This window comes from Cololabis saira, chromosome 4 (assembly GCF_033807715.1).
Source record: "Cololabis saira isolate AMF1-May2022 chromosome 4, fColSai1.1, whole genome shotgun sequence".
NCBI lineage: Eukaryota > Metazoa > Chordata > Actinopteri > Beloniformes > Belonidae > Cololabis > Cololabis saira.
The window spans coordinates 11,563,367-11,578,249 of record NC_084590.1 but is presented as its reverse complement, the minus strand read 5'-3'; the positions used below and the strand labels follow the sequence as shown (position 1 = coordinate 11,578,249).

General features: G+C 42.5%; 1 protein-coding gene across 1 annotated transcript in view; it reads right to left on the bottom strand.

Moving 5' to 3' along the window:
- Positions 1-14,883, bottom strand: part of LOC133441497 (spectrin beta chain, non-erythrocytic 1-like) — a 124,836-nt gene that overhangs the window by 51,360 nt on the left and 58,593 nt on the right. Inside the window, exons 19-23 of the mRNA XM_061718849.1 lie at positions 14,193-14,351; positions 13,493-13,623; positions 11,296-11,521; positions 10,370-10,572; positions 6,614-6,704 (exon numbers count right to left, since the gene is read on the bottom strand). Of these exons, the coding sequence (XP_061574833.1) occupies positions 6,614-6,704; positions 10,370-10,572; positions 11,296-11,521; positions 13,493-13,623; positions 14,193-14,351 (810 nt within the window). The remainder of the gene's footprint in view (positions 1-6,613; positions 6,705-10,369; positions 10,573-11,295; positions 11,522-13,492; positions 13,624-14,192; positions 14,352-14,883) is intronic.

Sequence of the window (14,883 nt, the reverse complement as noted above, 5' to 3'; positions counted from 1 at the left end):
AGGGAAGAAGGAATGCAACTAAATTCTGCAGGGTCTTCCAGTGTCATGTGGTTTCTACGAGCCGTTCAGATTTGTGCATTTTCGTTACGTAAGCAAAATGCAAAGCACGCCTCGGTCTCCTCCGCTGCTGAAACCACGCCCACAACCCTCTCCGCCGGCTGGAGCTTCAGCCATTGTTCAGAAACGGTGGCTGTTTCAATGAGGGACAGTTAAAATGAGGTTTTGCATCGACACTTACCCTCATAAAAGGATCAGTACCAACAGCACGGACCCGGCAACTGCACACGAGTCAGCGGTAAGAACGTTAATTTTTTATGTTATTTATATTTGTTTACAAGTATGATCTTTGCATGGGCTAAGTATTTAGCTTAGCTCCGGTGTTACTCCGTGTTACGGAGCTCTATTAGTACCGTAATACATTTATTTCTGTTTATGGTTTCAGATCTTCCAAGCACCTGAAGCTGTTCATGTACGACACCTTCAGAAGATGCACGGTCCTTCTTGAGTCAGCAATAGTGCATAAATGTTATTTATATACAACTTATGTTATTTTATTTTTTTTAACAATAAAGTTGCCATTTGTGAACATTCAGTGTTGTGATTTCTTGGAGTAAAGAACTGTGGTGTACCTGTTTAGAATTCAATTAAATCTTCCTGTGTGAAGACGAGGAGACTAAAGGCTGATTTATGTTTCTGCGTTACACCAACGCAGAGCCTACGGCGTAGGGTACGCGTCGATTTAACGCAGAACCGTAATTCAGGCTTAAGATCCGTTTACAGCGTGTAACTGCATGCGAGCGTCCGACTCGTGACATCAGACGCTCTCTGTCCACACTGAAACCGTTAAACTCGCGGCCAGTTAGGACAGTCCAATACAAAAAAAATAAAGCAATGGAATTGATTTTGTCACTGAAGTTCGATCGCATCGCAATGGACACGCTTTAATAGTGTACGCAGCCGGCTCTTTGTGCCCTCCCCGGCTACACGTCATTCAGGCAGCCAATCAGCACAGAGCCTCATTATCATAGCCTCCCCTCAGAATCACTCACAGAAAAGGAGGTTAGAAGCGGTAAAAATAGAGACATGGCCCAGAGGCTGAATTTCTGTTTTATGTAGAAAAAACAAGCTTTTGATTGTTTTTAAGACATTCAAGGCCTGTTTAAAATATATATTAAATGCCATAATATGTCACCTTTAAGGAGAGAGAAGGTGGAAGACGTCAAACACTCCATCAGGACTAGTGAACTGAACAGTTTCATCTCCAGATTGTGTTGGTGTCACTATTGTTATTCTGACATTTTTTGGTATTTAAATATGTGAAAACTACAGTAAATACAAATAATAATAATAATAAATAAACAAAGTTACAAAAAAAAGACTTTTAGATGAAGTCACTTGTTGTTTTTTTGCATGTTTAAGCAGATTATCCAGATCCAACGGAGAGAGAGATGAATAATCTATCTTTTTATGATCTAAACGATGAGTTTGTGCAACATCCGGTTGTGAACTTGTACAGTCTGACAACAGTTTACACTCTTCACCACCTAATATCTGAGCCGAGGGGGGGCAGCGTTTCGTAACCGGACCGGCAGCTGGCGCCGCAGGCTGGTTTCGTTATCGTCGACCCAGCGAGGCTCCCGGGTTTCTTTAAGGACCTCCGGGTTCTTCACAGGCGAGGGACGGAGGAAGCTGGGGGTCTGTACTGGAAGAGAACTTCACGTCCTCTGATGTGGTCCGGACCTGTGGTGGTGACCCGGGAGCAGTGGTGGACAGTAACGGAGTAAATTTACTTGAGTACTGTACTTAAGTACATATCCAGAGGATTTGTACTTTACTTGAGTATTAGATTTCTTTGGTACTTATTACTCTTACTTGAATACATTTCCAAGACAAATATTTTTACTTTTACTCGAGTAAATTTCTAGGAAGGCTGAAAAGTACTCGTTACTTTCAGGTCTGCTCTTTTTTCTTCTTCCCTAAAATCCTTTTGGACACAAGCTGTTTTTGTCGAAGGAGGAGACCTATCACAGTGCACGCTCTCCACTGGGATGTACGTAAAGCGGAAATACGTCAAGCCTCCTCAAAACCATACCGCCAAAGTAGCCTGCGTTTGTCAAGACAGAGCCGCAACAATGGCTACGCCTGCGTCAGGAGAAGAAAGTTAATAAACTCTGCATCATCTGCTGTCCTCTTATGATCCCATTCATTTGATTTGTTTTTGGTGTTTCTGCAGGTTTTATATAACATTGTGGTTCTAAAAGCAGCACATCAGTGCAGCTGGTTTCAAAGAGTTAATTCTCAGAAACAAGAGTTAAATTAATTTAGAAAAAATATAGTAATTTACTGATGTGGAAAATAAGAAATTTACTCTTACTCTTACTCTTACTTTTACTTAAAGTAAATTTAAAAGCATTTACTTTTGGATACTTAAGTACCTTTAAAAGCAAGTACTTTTCTACTCTTACACGAGTAATATTTTGACTGAGCTACTTTTACTTGTAACGGAGTAAATTTTGACCATTAGTATTTGTACTCTTACTCAAGTACTGGGGTCGAGTACTCTGTCCACCTCTGCCCGGTAGACCCGTCTGCAGATACAGTTTCAGTCCAGCAGGGGGGTGGACTCTTCCTCGGAGGCAGGTGGAGCAGTTCTGTCATCCAGAACTGGCCGCAACTGATCTGAACTTCCTTCAGGCGCCATCAAGCAGCCGGACGGTTTTAAAAAGAGACTTGTTCCGTAACAAAAATCTCAGTAGAGTTGTTGCTCTTCCACACTGGTAGGAACCGGCTGAGGTGGTTCGGGCCGCCGTGGGAGGAGACTGGTCTGGGACCGTCTCCAACGGAGGAGACGGAGGAGGCGGCCGGGCTGGAGGATCAGGGTTCCCCTGCTAAGTCACATGTAGAGTGCAGAGTGCAGGTTTACTCGTAGTTCCTAGAGCAGGGGTCGGCAACCCAAAATGTTGAAAGAGCCATATTGGACCAAAAACACAAAAAACAAATATGTCTGGAGCCACAAAAAATGAAAGGTCTTGTATAAACCTTAGAATGAAGGCAAATGGTGAAAGGAGAAATGTCGAAAAAAAAGTCAAAATGTGGAGAAAAAAGTCAAAATTTAGAGAAAAAAGTCAAAATGTTGAGATTAATGTTGAAGTACAATCTCGAGAAAAAAGTTGAAATGTCGAGAAAAAAGTCGAAATGTCGAGAAAAAAGCCGAAATGTCGAGAAAAAAGTCGAAATGTTGAGATTAATGTTGAAGTACAATCTCGAGAAAAAAGTTGAAATGTCGAGAAAAAAGTCGATATGTCGAGAAAAAAGTCAAAATTTTGAGAAAAAAGTCAAAATGTGGAGAAAAAAGTCAAAATTTAGAGAAAAAAGTCAAAATGTTGAGATTAATGTTGAAGTACAATCTCGAGAAAAAAGTTAAAATGTCGAGAAAAAAGTCGAAATGTCGAGAAAAAAGCCGAAATGTCGAGATCAAAAAGGAAAAAGGAAGAAAAAAAAGGAAAAAAAGGAAAAAAAACAAGAAAAGAGAAAAAAAGGAAGAAAAGAGAAAAAAAGAGAAAATAAAGACAAAGAAAGAGGAAAAAAAGGAAGAAAAAAAGAAGAAAAGAAAGAAAAAAAGAGAAAATAAAGACAAAGAAAGAGGAAAAAAAGGAAGAAAAAAAGAAGAAAAGAAAGAAAAAAAGGAAAAAAGAGAAAATAAAGACAAAGAAAGAGGAAAAAAAGGAAGAAAAAAAGAAGAAAAAAGGGAAGAAAAAGAATAAAAAGGCAAAAAAAACAAGAAAAGAAAGAAAAAAGGAAAAAAAGAGGAGAAAAAAAGAAGAAAAAGGGGAGAAAAAAAGGTCAAACATTTTTGAAAAAGCTCCAGGAGCCACTAGGGCGGCGCTAAAGAGCCGCATGCGGCTCTGGAGCCGCGGGTTGCCGACCACTGTCCTAGAGTATCCAAATGTAGATTTGGAGGGCGGGCGTTCTGCTATCAGGCACCGTTACTATGGAACCAACTTCCAATCTGGGTTAAGGAGGCTGACACCACCTCCACCTTTAAAACTAAACTTAAAACCTTTGTGTAAACTCTAGTGTGTTAGAGTCGCTCCTGTAGTTTCTTGAGCTGGCCCCCCCTTTTCTTCTCTTTTGTTCATAGTGCAGCATCCTCTGCCGGTGGCGAAGAGCATCTCTGAATGCAAAACACCGGATCCTGCAGTGTGGGAGTGAGAGGGGCAGAGTAACGGCTCAGGCAGGCGGGGGAGAAGGTTTGTCCCTCAAGACTCCTCTCCCTGGCCCTGCCCCTTATCAACCCTTCCCCGACCCTGCACCCCAACCTGGGGCTTGATGATTGGGCCGGGGCTTCGGGAGCTGCGTGCTGGCCTGTGGTCCCCACCCCTGGTCATCCCGTTGCTGCTTCCACCTGCCTGCTGTGCTGTTGCCTTCCCCGACCCCCAGTCTGGCCCTCGGCAGGAGGGTCCCCCCTTATGATCCAGGTCCTGCTCAAGGTTTCTTCCCTCCTAAAGGGGAGTTTTTCTTGCCACTGTTTGGCTTAAGGCTTTTCTCCCATTATGGGAGTTTTTACCTGCCATTGTTTATGTAATAATTGCTCGGGGGTCATGTTCTGGGTCTCTGGAAAGCGTCTAGAGACAACTTTTGTTGTATTAGACGCTATATAAATAAAATTGAATTGAATTGAATTGAATTGAATTGAATTGAATTGAATTGAATTGAATTGAATTGAATTGAATTGAATTGAATTGTACGATCAATCAACCGTGACAGGAGTTTATTCACTTCAAACCAAGAGATGGAAACGAGCTGGATGCAGGTGGAAGAGGACGGGAACGCCAATACCGGGTCAAGATACTGGGTCCAGATACCAGGTCCTGATATCAGGTCCAGATACGAGGGAGGAGCCGCTCAAAGCTTTCCCGAAGACACACGAGGAGGAAGAACTTGCCGAGTCAGCTGGGAGCTCAGTTTCCAGCAGACTGACGCAGTCACACACACACACACACACACACACACACACACACACACACACACACACACACACACACACACACACACTGACCCCCCCCATCACGTGCAACGCTGCGCCGCTCGTCCTCTCCTGCATTAATGATAAGGAAGCTGCTGCTGAATTATTCAGGAGGCCGAAGAGACAAAGTTGCTCAAACTAAACGAGGTTCCGGCCCCGAGACGAGCCGGGGACTCTGCAGAGGCCGGACCTCGTCAGGGCGGCGGCGTGGGCCGCCATCACGGCAACAACTGAGGGATTCCTAGAAAGACTTTCTACAATAATACTTCGGCCTCGGCCTCGAAGCCTCGTTTAAACGTGACCTGAAAACTCTCCTTTTTAAGAAAGCTTATAGTTAAATATATCTTTTATATGCTCTGTTTTTAAATATAGGGTGAGGGTTAAAAAATGTTCCTGTTTTATTTTTCTGCTCTGTAGCACTTTGAGATTACTCAATATATTATACTAAATATAAAGTGCATTATAAATAAAATGTATTATTATTATTATTATAATTATTTTATAAAAAATAAATTTAAACTTCACGTTTCACACGGGTTCTTTTTAACGTGACACAACACAATGCAGAAAAAACGCAGCAAAACGAAAGTAATAAGAGGAAGAGAAAGAAGATGCCGAAGGTGTGGGATTGTTTCAAATTGAAAATGAATAAAAAATATATAAAAATAATAAAAAAGTCCCCGGTCCACATGGTGTAAGACTCTTGTTTCGAGTCCCGGTTCACAGCCAAGCATTTCTGTTGAAATGTGATGGTCATGAATGTGAAATTGCACAATCTAAAAGCAGTATTTAAGAATATTTTTTATTTTTACTGATTAAAAAATTCATACTGATAAAAAAAATACGTTTTTTTTTCATGTTTCAGGAAATGCTAAGTTTAAAATAATCATATTTATTTTTATTGGAAAATTTAAAAAACTATTTACTAGTTTGCATAATAAACGTCAATTATTCTTATAAAAGAAAACAAAATGGTACTTTTTAATGAAGTAACCTGTCTTATTTTCTATTGTATATTTATAATTGGGCTATAATAAAGCAAAAGTAAGTTTTATCCGATTAATCGATGCAATATTTCATAGAATAATAGATCACCAAAATATTCCAAATATGCCCTAATGCATCACCAGGAGCGTTGCAAGTGCTCCGTCCTCAAAATGGACTACAGTCCACTAAGGTGCGGTAAAGACGACAAAATCAAGAGCATTAATTAATCAGAAGAACCTTTACACACTAGGAAGTCCCTCCCTCTCCCCCTCTCTCTCTCTCTGGGTCTCCTCTGATTTAATTTAGGAAAATACAGGAGACAGAGTTTTATCTACCGGACTAATGTCCCACATCTGACTCCAGAGCACTCAGGTGAGCGAGTCGGCTCATTTATGTGCACAGAAATGTCCAACTATGACCAGAACTGAACTAAACCGTTTAACTGGACCACTTTCTCTGATTTTGTTTTGCTCCATATCGGCCTTTTCTAGTTCTTCCAGCTCAACCCCGGAGCATGAGGAGAGTCCGGAGGCCGAACCTAAGCTGGTAAGAAACCTTGAGCTGGTTTGTTTTCATGCATCCTGCAGGGCGGCGTCGTACCTCGTGACAGTCCTGAAGGAACCTCTGCAGCCCCCACTGCACGTTCAGCCTCTCCAGCCAGCGCTGGGCCAGCTCCCGGTTCTGGTTCCCCCTGCGGGACGGAGGACAGGCGGCCGTTTGATCAAAAACATCAACAACATCGAGAACTGCGGGTCTCAGAAACAACGGCAACTCAAAACACTCCGCAAAGACGTCAAAGGATGAAGAAGAACACGAGAATGCAGATAAAATACTGATAAAATGCTGATAAAATGGACATAAAATTCTGATAAAATGCTGATAAAATACAGATAAAATTCTGATAAAATGCAGATAAAATACTGATAAAATGCTGATAAAATGGAGATAAAATTCTGATAAAATGCTGATAAAATACAGATAAAATGCAGATAAAATGCAGATAAAATGCAGATAAAATACTGATAAAATGCTAATAAAATACTGATAAAATGGACATAAAATTCTGATAAAATACAGATAAAATGCAGATAAAATACTGATAAAATGCAGATAAAATGCAGATAAAATACTGATAAAATGCAGATAAAATACAGATAAAATGCTGATAAAATGCTCAGTAAAACAATAAAAACAAATGAAACGGGATGAAAACAGTAAAATTAGATAAAAACTTAATACAATGTTGAACAATTTAATACATTTATCACTTTTATGTGTCAAACAAACCACGTTTATCCTGCAGACTGTTAGTTCACTAGTTAGATTAGAGTCAAATAATCAAAACACTGTTTACCGATAAAACAAAAATGATGAAATTCGAGTCGCATATAAACCGAAGAATAAACACTGAATGTTTTGGTGCATCTTGATTTATGCAGAAAACGAACGCCCCCCCATCAACCCCCATCACCACCTCGTCTACTTGATTTCACAGTGGCGCATCAGTTCGGGACCCGACAGACAAACAGACAAAGCTCCGTTCCTCGTCTTTTGTTTCTTTCACAAGTCTGTTTCCAACGTTTCAGCTGCCGTTACTCTTTTTTATTGTGTCGTTTTTCTCCCATTTTTCTCCTTTTTTTCTCTCGTCAGCTCGGGGTACGACCTTCAAGAGGAAGTCGGCGTTAGTGCGACTGAACAGGTAATAAAGGGAGTTAGGCCGCGTTCAGACTGCAGGCAAATCTGATATATATCTGATTCCTTCTCATATCCGATTTTCAGGGCTGACTGTCCACACTGTTTTTAGCAAGTGTCCATATCGGATATGGCTCTGTTCAGACTGTGTCACATCACTGACTGATCTGACGGGTTGCCGTAGCAACGACGTCGGAGCGGAGGCGTCACCCAGCGCGTGTATTGTGTGAAGTCATGTATTTCTTTTATATATATATAAAAAATCCCAAAATATCTGTAGCCTACCGTTTCTGATTGGGTCGGCACTGCGCATCATTTTTAGACATAAAAATGAACGCATAAAGCAAAAGTTGTGTGATCGGCGGAGGGACCCGGTGTCCCAGCAAAATGAGAAACAGAGAAAGGTGTTCAGAACAAAACCACCAGCAAACTAACAAACCAACCAACAAAGCTCAGAGTTAACAAAACGAACCAGCAATTAATAACTGGCAGCCCCGCTCCATAACCTCTCCTCCTAGGAGGAGAGGGCCTGACGGGCTGCAGGTTCAGCCCGTCAGGCTGATTTATGGTTCCGCGTTACACCGACGCAGAGCCTACGGCGTAGGGTACGCGGCCACCCGCACCTACGTGGAAATGCGGTCTTTTTTTCTGCTATTAAAACATGATTTGTAATGTGAATTTGCAACACTCAAACTACAAATAATAGTTTTTGACGTGACATCAGAGATTGTACATGCTCTCTGTGAAAGGATGAGTAGCTCCACAAATGGAAATGGGCGGGTGGTTTGGAGCGTCTGGGACAGTCATATCCGATATGAGTGTTTGGAGCTGTTCACACTGACACGCATCTGCCCAAATGAGATATGGATCGGATATGAAACTACCTCCTGGAGGTGGTTTCCATCTGGTTTGCAAAAATCGGATATCATGCGGTTTGGGACTGTTCAGACTTCAAAAGAGTCATCCAGTTTCAATCTGGATGGGCTAAAAATCGGATATTTGCCTGCAGTCTGAACGCGGCCTTAAGGACGCGGATGTATGAGGAGTTTCTCCATCCTTCTTCAGTCTGGTCCTCTTCCACACGAGAACCAGTCTGGTTCCTCTGGAAACCCAGGTTTGATTTACGGGGGGAACCAGCCGGGGCTACGGTCCCCGTCTGGAGGTAGAAACAGATCCGTGACGAGTTCAGTGTGGACCAGCGTGCATCTGGGGTGTGGTTACCGCCGTCAGAGTCCTCCGAAACCTCAGAGACCTCAGAGACCTCAGAAACCTCCGAGACCTCAGAGACCTCAGAAATCTCAGAGACCTCAGAAACCTCCACAACCTCAGAGACCTCAGAGACCCCCGAGACCTCAGAAATCTCAGAGACCTCAGAGACCTCAGAAACCTCCGAGACCTCAGAGACCTCAGAAATCTCAGAGACCTCAGAAACCTCCACAACCTCAGAGACCTCAGAGACCCCCGAGACCTCAGAGATCTCAGAAACCTCAGATACTTCAGAGACCTCAGAAACCTCAGAGACCTCAGAGATCTCAGAGACCTCAGAGACCCCCGAGACCTCCGAGACCTCAGAAATCTCAGAGACCTCAGAAACCTCAGAGACCTCCGAGACTTCAGAAATCTCAGAGACCTCAGAAACCTCAGAGACCTCCGAGACCTCAGAGACCTCAGAAACCTCAGAGACCTCAGAGATCTCCGAGACCTCAGAAACCTCAGAGACCTCCGAGACCTCAGAAATCTCAGAGACCTCAGAAACCTCAGGGACCTAAGAAACCTTAGAGACCTCAGCAACCTCAGAGATCTCAGAAACCTCAGAGACCTCAGAAACCTCAGAGACCTCAAAGACCTCCGAGACCTCAGAAACCTCAGAGACCTCAGAGATCTCCGAGACCTCAGAAACCTCAGAGACCTCAGAAACCTCAGAGACCTCTGAGACCTCAGAAATCTCAGAGACCTCCGAAACCTCAGAGACATCCGAGACCTCATAGACCTCCGAGACCTCAGAAATCTCAGAGACCTCCGAAACCTCAGTGATCTCAGAGACCTCAGAAACCTCAGAGACCTCAGAGACCTCAGAGATCTCAGAAACCTCAGAGACCTCAGAGATCTCAGAGACCTCAGAAACCTCAGAGACCTCCGAGACCTCAGAAATCTCAGAGATCTCAGAGACCTCAGAAACCTCAGAGACCTCCGAGACCTCAGAAATCTCAGAGATCTCAGAGATCTCAGAGACCTCAGAAACCTCAGAAACCTCAGAGACTACTCCAACACCCCATAATTCCCCAAAAGGTTTTATACTATGCACAAAATACATACAAATAAATAAATACATAAAATTACCCAAAAATGATTCATATTGACCAAAACAATTATTATTTAGAAACTGTTATAAACAAATTTGGGATTGTTTTTTTTATTTCATTGCATAATAAACACGAAAAATAATGAAACATTCGGCTTTTTTGTGTATTATTTTATGTCAGGGATTATACGGTTAAAACTGGCGGGTTTCAGAGCCGGTGTGACCTGTTGGCTTTTATTAAACATTAAACATGAACCAAATACATAAAAATAGCCGTTGTCTCGCATCCTCCTTCCTCGCGGTCCAAGGTTTAAACCCGGAGTAACCGGAAGCCTGGAGTAACCGCGGCGACCCGTGCTCACCTGTTGGCCAGGGTGTCAACGCGCTCCCTGATGCGGTCCGAGTAGATGTTGCTCTGGCTGATCAGACTCTCGCCGGCCTCGATCACGGCCTTGATGCGGTGCAGGTTCAGCTCCATGGTGGTGGTGAAGTCCTTGTGCTTCTTGATGGCGGCTTCCACCGTCTCCACCGTGGTGGGCAGCTCCACGTGAGCGAGGGCCGACTCCTGGAGGAGGAAGGAAGCCGTGAGTCAACGCTCTGCAGCTGCTCTCATAAACCGTAAATGTATTCATGTACAAGGGCCACTGAAGATTAATCTGATCTAATCTAATCTGAGATTAAAGTCAGAATTCTGACTTTTTTCATAAAAACACAAAAAAGAATTTAGGGAGGATTTTTTTTTTTTCATTTCTAAAAAAGTCATAATTCTGAGTTTAATTTTAGAATTCTGACTTGAATCTTAGAAATCTGATTTTAATCTCAGAAATCCTGACTTTAATCTAAGAACTATGAAAAAAAAGTCAGAATTCTGACTTTTATATGAATATTCTGACTTTAATCTTAGAATTTCTGACTTTAATCTAATAATTTTGACTTTAATCTAATATTTCTGACTTTAATCTCAGAATTCTGACTTTAATCTTAGAATTCAGATTTTTTTTTTTAAATGAAAAAAATAATCCCTACATTTTTTTTGTTTTAGGTTTCTGGAAAAAGTCAGAATACTGAGATTAAGGTCAGAATTCTGACTTTTTTCTCAGAATTAAATTTTCTTTTCTTCAGTGGCCATGATCTTCTTCCGTATTTGGCTAATAAATGACATTTTAAAGCTGTTTTAGCATCAACCTCTCAAATGTGAAGATTTGCTGCCTTTTTTCAAGCTTTAGAGAGAATAGTTGGGCTTGAGCTGGATCGACAAAGGTAACTGATGGTGAAACTGATGGATTACCTGGTTGTTGAGGAAGGACTCGGCCTGCTTGACGTCCCGCAGGAACAGGTGGAAGATGTGGGCCTGGACCAGAACCTCCCTCCTGCTCTCCCACATCTCCAGCAGCTTGTTCCAGCCCACGTCCAGCTTCTGCAGCCACTGCTGCAGGGCGGCCTGCGGCAGCGGCGCCTCCTCCGACTCCAGCAGCTCGTTCATGGCCTGCAGCCGCTCGTAGTCCTCCTCGTACCTGCAACCAGCAACCTGAGAGGGTTATCACCTGGGAGGCGAGGCCCGCTGGCATGCCAGGCCCACAATAGGATGATCAGTGTTGTGCTAGTTACTGAAAAATAGTAACCAGTTACCGTTACTAGTTACTTCATGTAACTCAGTTAGTAACTCAGTTACTTAGACCAAAAAGTAATGCGTTACTATGAAAAGTAACTATTTAGTTACTTTAAATAAAAACATTTTTTTAAATGCTCTCATTAATGCCCCTCTAGCCTTCAGTTCAGCAGGTACTGTATGGATTTGCATTGTGCCTTGTGTTCTGCATTCTGATTGGCTAAACCAAAGATACTCTATACAGAAGATAGCACATTACCGTTACTGCCAATGGTTTGAATTTGGTATACACTTCCGGTCTCCTCAGTGGGCGTGGTCGCCCCTCTCCCCACGTCGTTTTGGAACATACAACACTAGATACAGTACAACTTTCTTCCAAAAAGACTTAAATAATAAAAATAAAAGTATTATTAAGCAAAGAAGCAAGTTTTATTTTAGTTTAAACTTCATTTTATCCGATGGGAAAATGATGAGAGCCAAATCTCGCGAGAGTGTGTTGCTCAGACAGAGACAGGTCTCAAACAAAGTTCATTTTCTCCTAATCTGTCGGTCTGAAAATTGCCATTTTGGTGTCAGAATGTTCAGAAGGTTTGTGGCTTTTGAAAAATGGGTCCCGTATTTACTTAGGTTACTATGGGGCGAAGGAATTGGTAATAATCTGTGCTCACGTTCACTTTTCCCATAGGACTCAATAGACTCAGGACCTACTTCCGGTCTCCTAAAGGGGCGTGGCAGTCACGTGACACAGATACAGGAAACCGAACCGTAGTGGGCTGTAGAGTTTATTGAACGTCTCTGGCTAAACAGTCTCCCTACTTCTTCACTTCCTGTATCAATAACTTTGGTTGCTTAGCAACAATGCTGAGAACGGCCAATGAGCGTCAGCAGCAGCTCAAGAACGGGAGCCTTTGATGAATCGTTCATTACAGTTCTCAAATATACTGTAACCAATGATAGCATGTTGGCTTATAAGAATCTTTTTGCCCAGAAGAAAAAAGAGCGACAAAACGACCCATAACTATTTTCTTCTCTCGAAAAAACACACCTGCACCGTGGCTTTAGGATAAAAAGATGCTACAGAGTCGGGATGCAGCATCAGAAGAGCAGTGGAATACCTGCGAGGCGGTGCTGATCTCCGCAATTTGAAGCCTTCTATAATAATTGTAAAAAGAATTTCACTTATCACAGGTTCTTTTTTGAATGTAACCCCTGCGAAAAACGAGGGATTTCTGTAATGACAATATCTCCACGTTGCGAAACTCGCCTTCTCTTGGCTCGCCATGACCGCTCATGTTTTTGAAAGCACACACACACGCCCACTACGTTTCCTACAGTCTCCGCGTGTGGGAAAAAAAAGCTTCACTGTAGCCAGAAATAACAGAGTAACGCACCCTTGGTAACGGTAACTGCGTTACTGAATTTAAAAAGTAATGCGTTATTATAATGAGTATTAGTTACTGCAAAACTAACAGCGTTACTGTAACGCGTTACTAAATAACGCATTAGTCCCAACACTGAGGATGATGTAAACAACACTGCTGCAACTGTGCAACTCTTTGAGTTTATCTATTGCTTCTCTGTGTGGCCGTAGGGGCAGTTGCTGAATTTGATAAATATTAATTGAAAGATTTTTCTGCAAGTTTGTTAATCTGTTGTCTGCTTCCATGGTCTTAATCACTGTGGATTACAATCTAACTACAACCAAAAGTCCTTACATCTAGTTTTACAAGTGTATTTGTGATGACAGGGAAGAACATAAGTTTATAGTGGCTGTGTGAATGATCAATAATCAGTATTATTGGCAGTAATAGAAGGGCCCCAAATTCAGATTTTGCTTAAGGCCCCATGGAGGCTCGGTCCGGCGTCCGTCACCTACCGGCCGATCTCCTCCTTGAGGGCGGCGTGCTTGTTGATGAGCTTCTCCGCCTCCTCCAGGTCGTTGGGGAGCTGGTCGGAGGCCGCGGCCGTCTGGGTCTGGACCAGCCAGGTGAGGAACGAGTCCAGGTCCTGCAACACGGGGAAACACACTTCTGTCAACAATTACAGTGTCAGGTTTTTATGGAAGAGTATTAGGGCCAGGCAGCAGAAAAATAAAAATAATATTTTAGGGGAGGAAGATTTTTTTTTTCATTATGTACTTCAAGAAAAAAGTTGAAATGTTGAGAAAAAAGTCGAAATATCGAGATTAATGTTGAAGTACAATTTCGAGAAAAAAGTCGAAATGTCGAGAATGATGTTGAAGTACAATTTTGAGAAAAAAGTCAGAATTTCTTGAATAAAGTTGAAATGTTGAGAAAAAAAGGCGAAATTTCGACTTTATTTACGACATTTAAACTTTATTCTTGAAATTGTATTTCACCATTATTCTCGACATTTCCACTTTTTTCTCAAAATTGTATTTCAACATTAATCTCGACATTTTGACTTTTTGCACAATAAAAAAAAATCTTCCCCTCTCAAATATTTTTTTCCTGCATGGCCCCTAATAATCTTATTCTTAAATCTTCCTAAATCCCTAATTGGCCTGGCAGTTTAAAAGGATGGGTGGTATTGATGGGGGCAGATCTGCTGCGTACCTGTATGAAGCTCTGTAGCCGGCTGGCCACCATCAGCGAGTCCTCGCACCCCTGCAGGGTCCGCTTCAGCTCCTCCCACTCCACGCTGATGCCATCGAAGGGCACCAGGATCTCCATGGCCCGGTCTCCGTGCGCCGTGGCCAGATGCTCCGCCTCCTCCTGCATCACCAGAACCAAGGCCCGTGAAGCCGCCGCCTCGGCACAGTTTCAGACATAGACAAATATACATAGACGCCCCATCGAGTGTTCTTGCCCGCTGCTGCGATACATCAACGTCGCCGCCATATTGGATGTGGCAAGACTGCGCTGGAAACTAATACAAGTAAATGGACTTATTTTCATAAAGCGCCTTTCTACAAAGAAATTTACGTTTTACGTCTCATTTATTCATTCACACACGCACTAATATACTTGGGAAACAGTTAGGCACCAAATATAATATATTTAATTTTCTTAGATGGCAAAAATAAGAACTTTATTGATCCCACATAGGAGTAATTAAAGGAGCCGTCTGTAAGAAATGGCCAAAACTGGTACTGCAGTCACTTTCAAAATATTGTTGAGCGGCGTGTACCCTCCCCCTCCTCCCCCGACCAGAGGTTGCCAGGTAGGCTGCAGAATGCAGCAGGAACGTAGACTGCCATGGCTGCGATAATTAGAGTCGAGCTGGCAACCCGGGTGCCGAAACAAT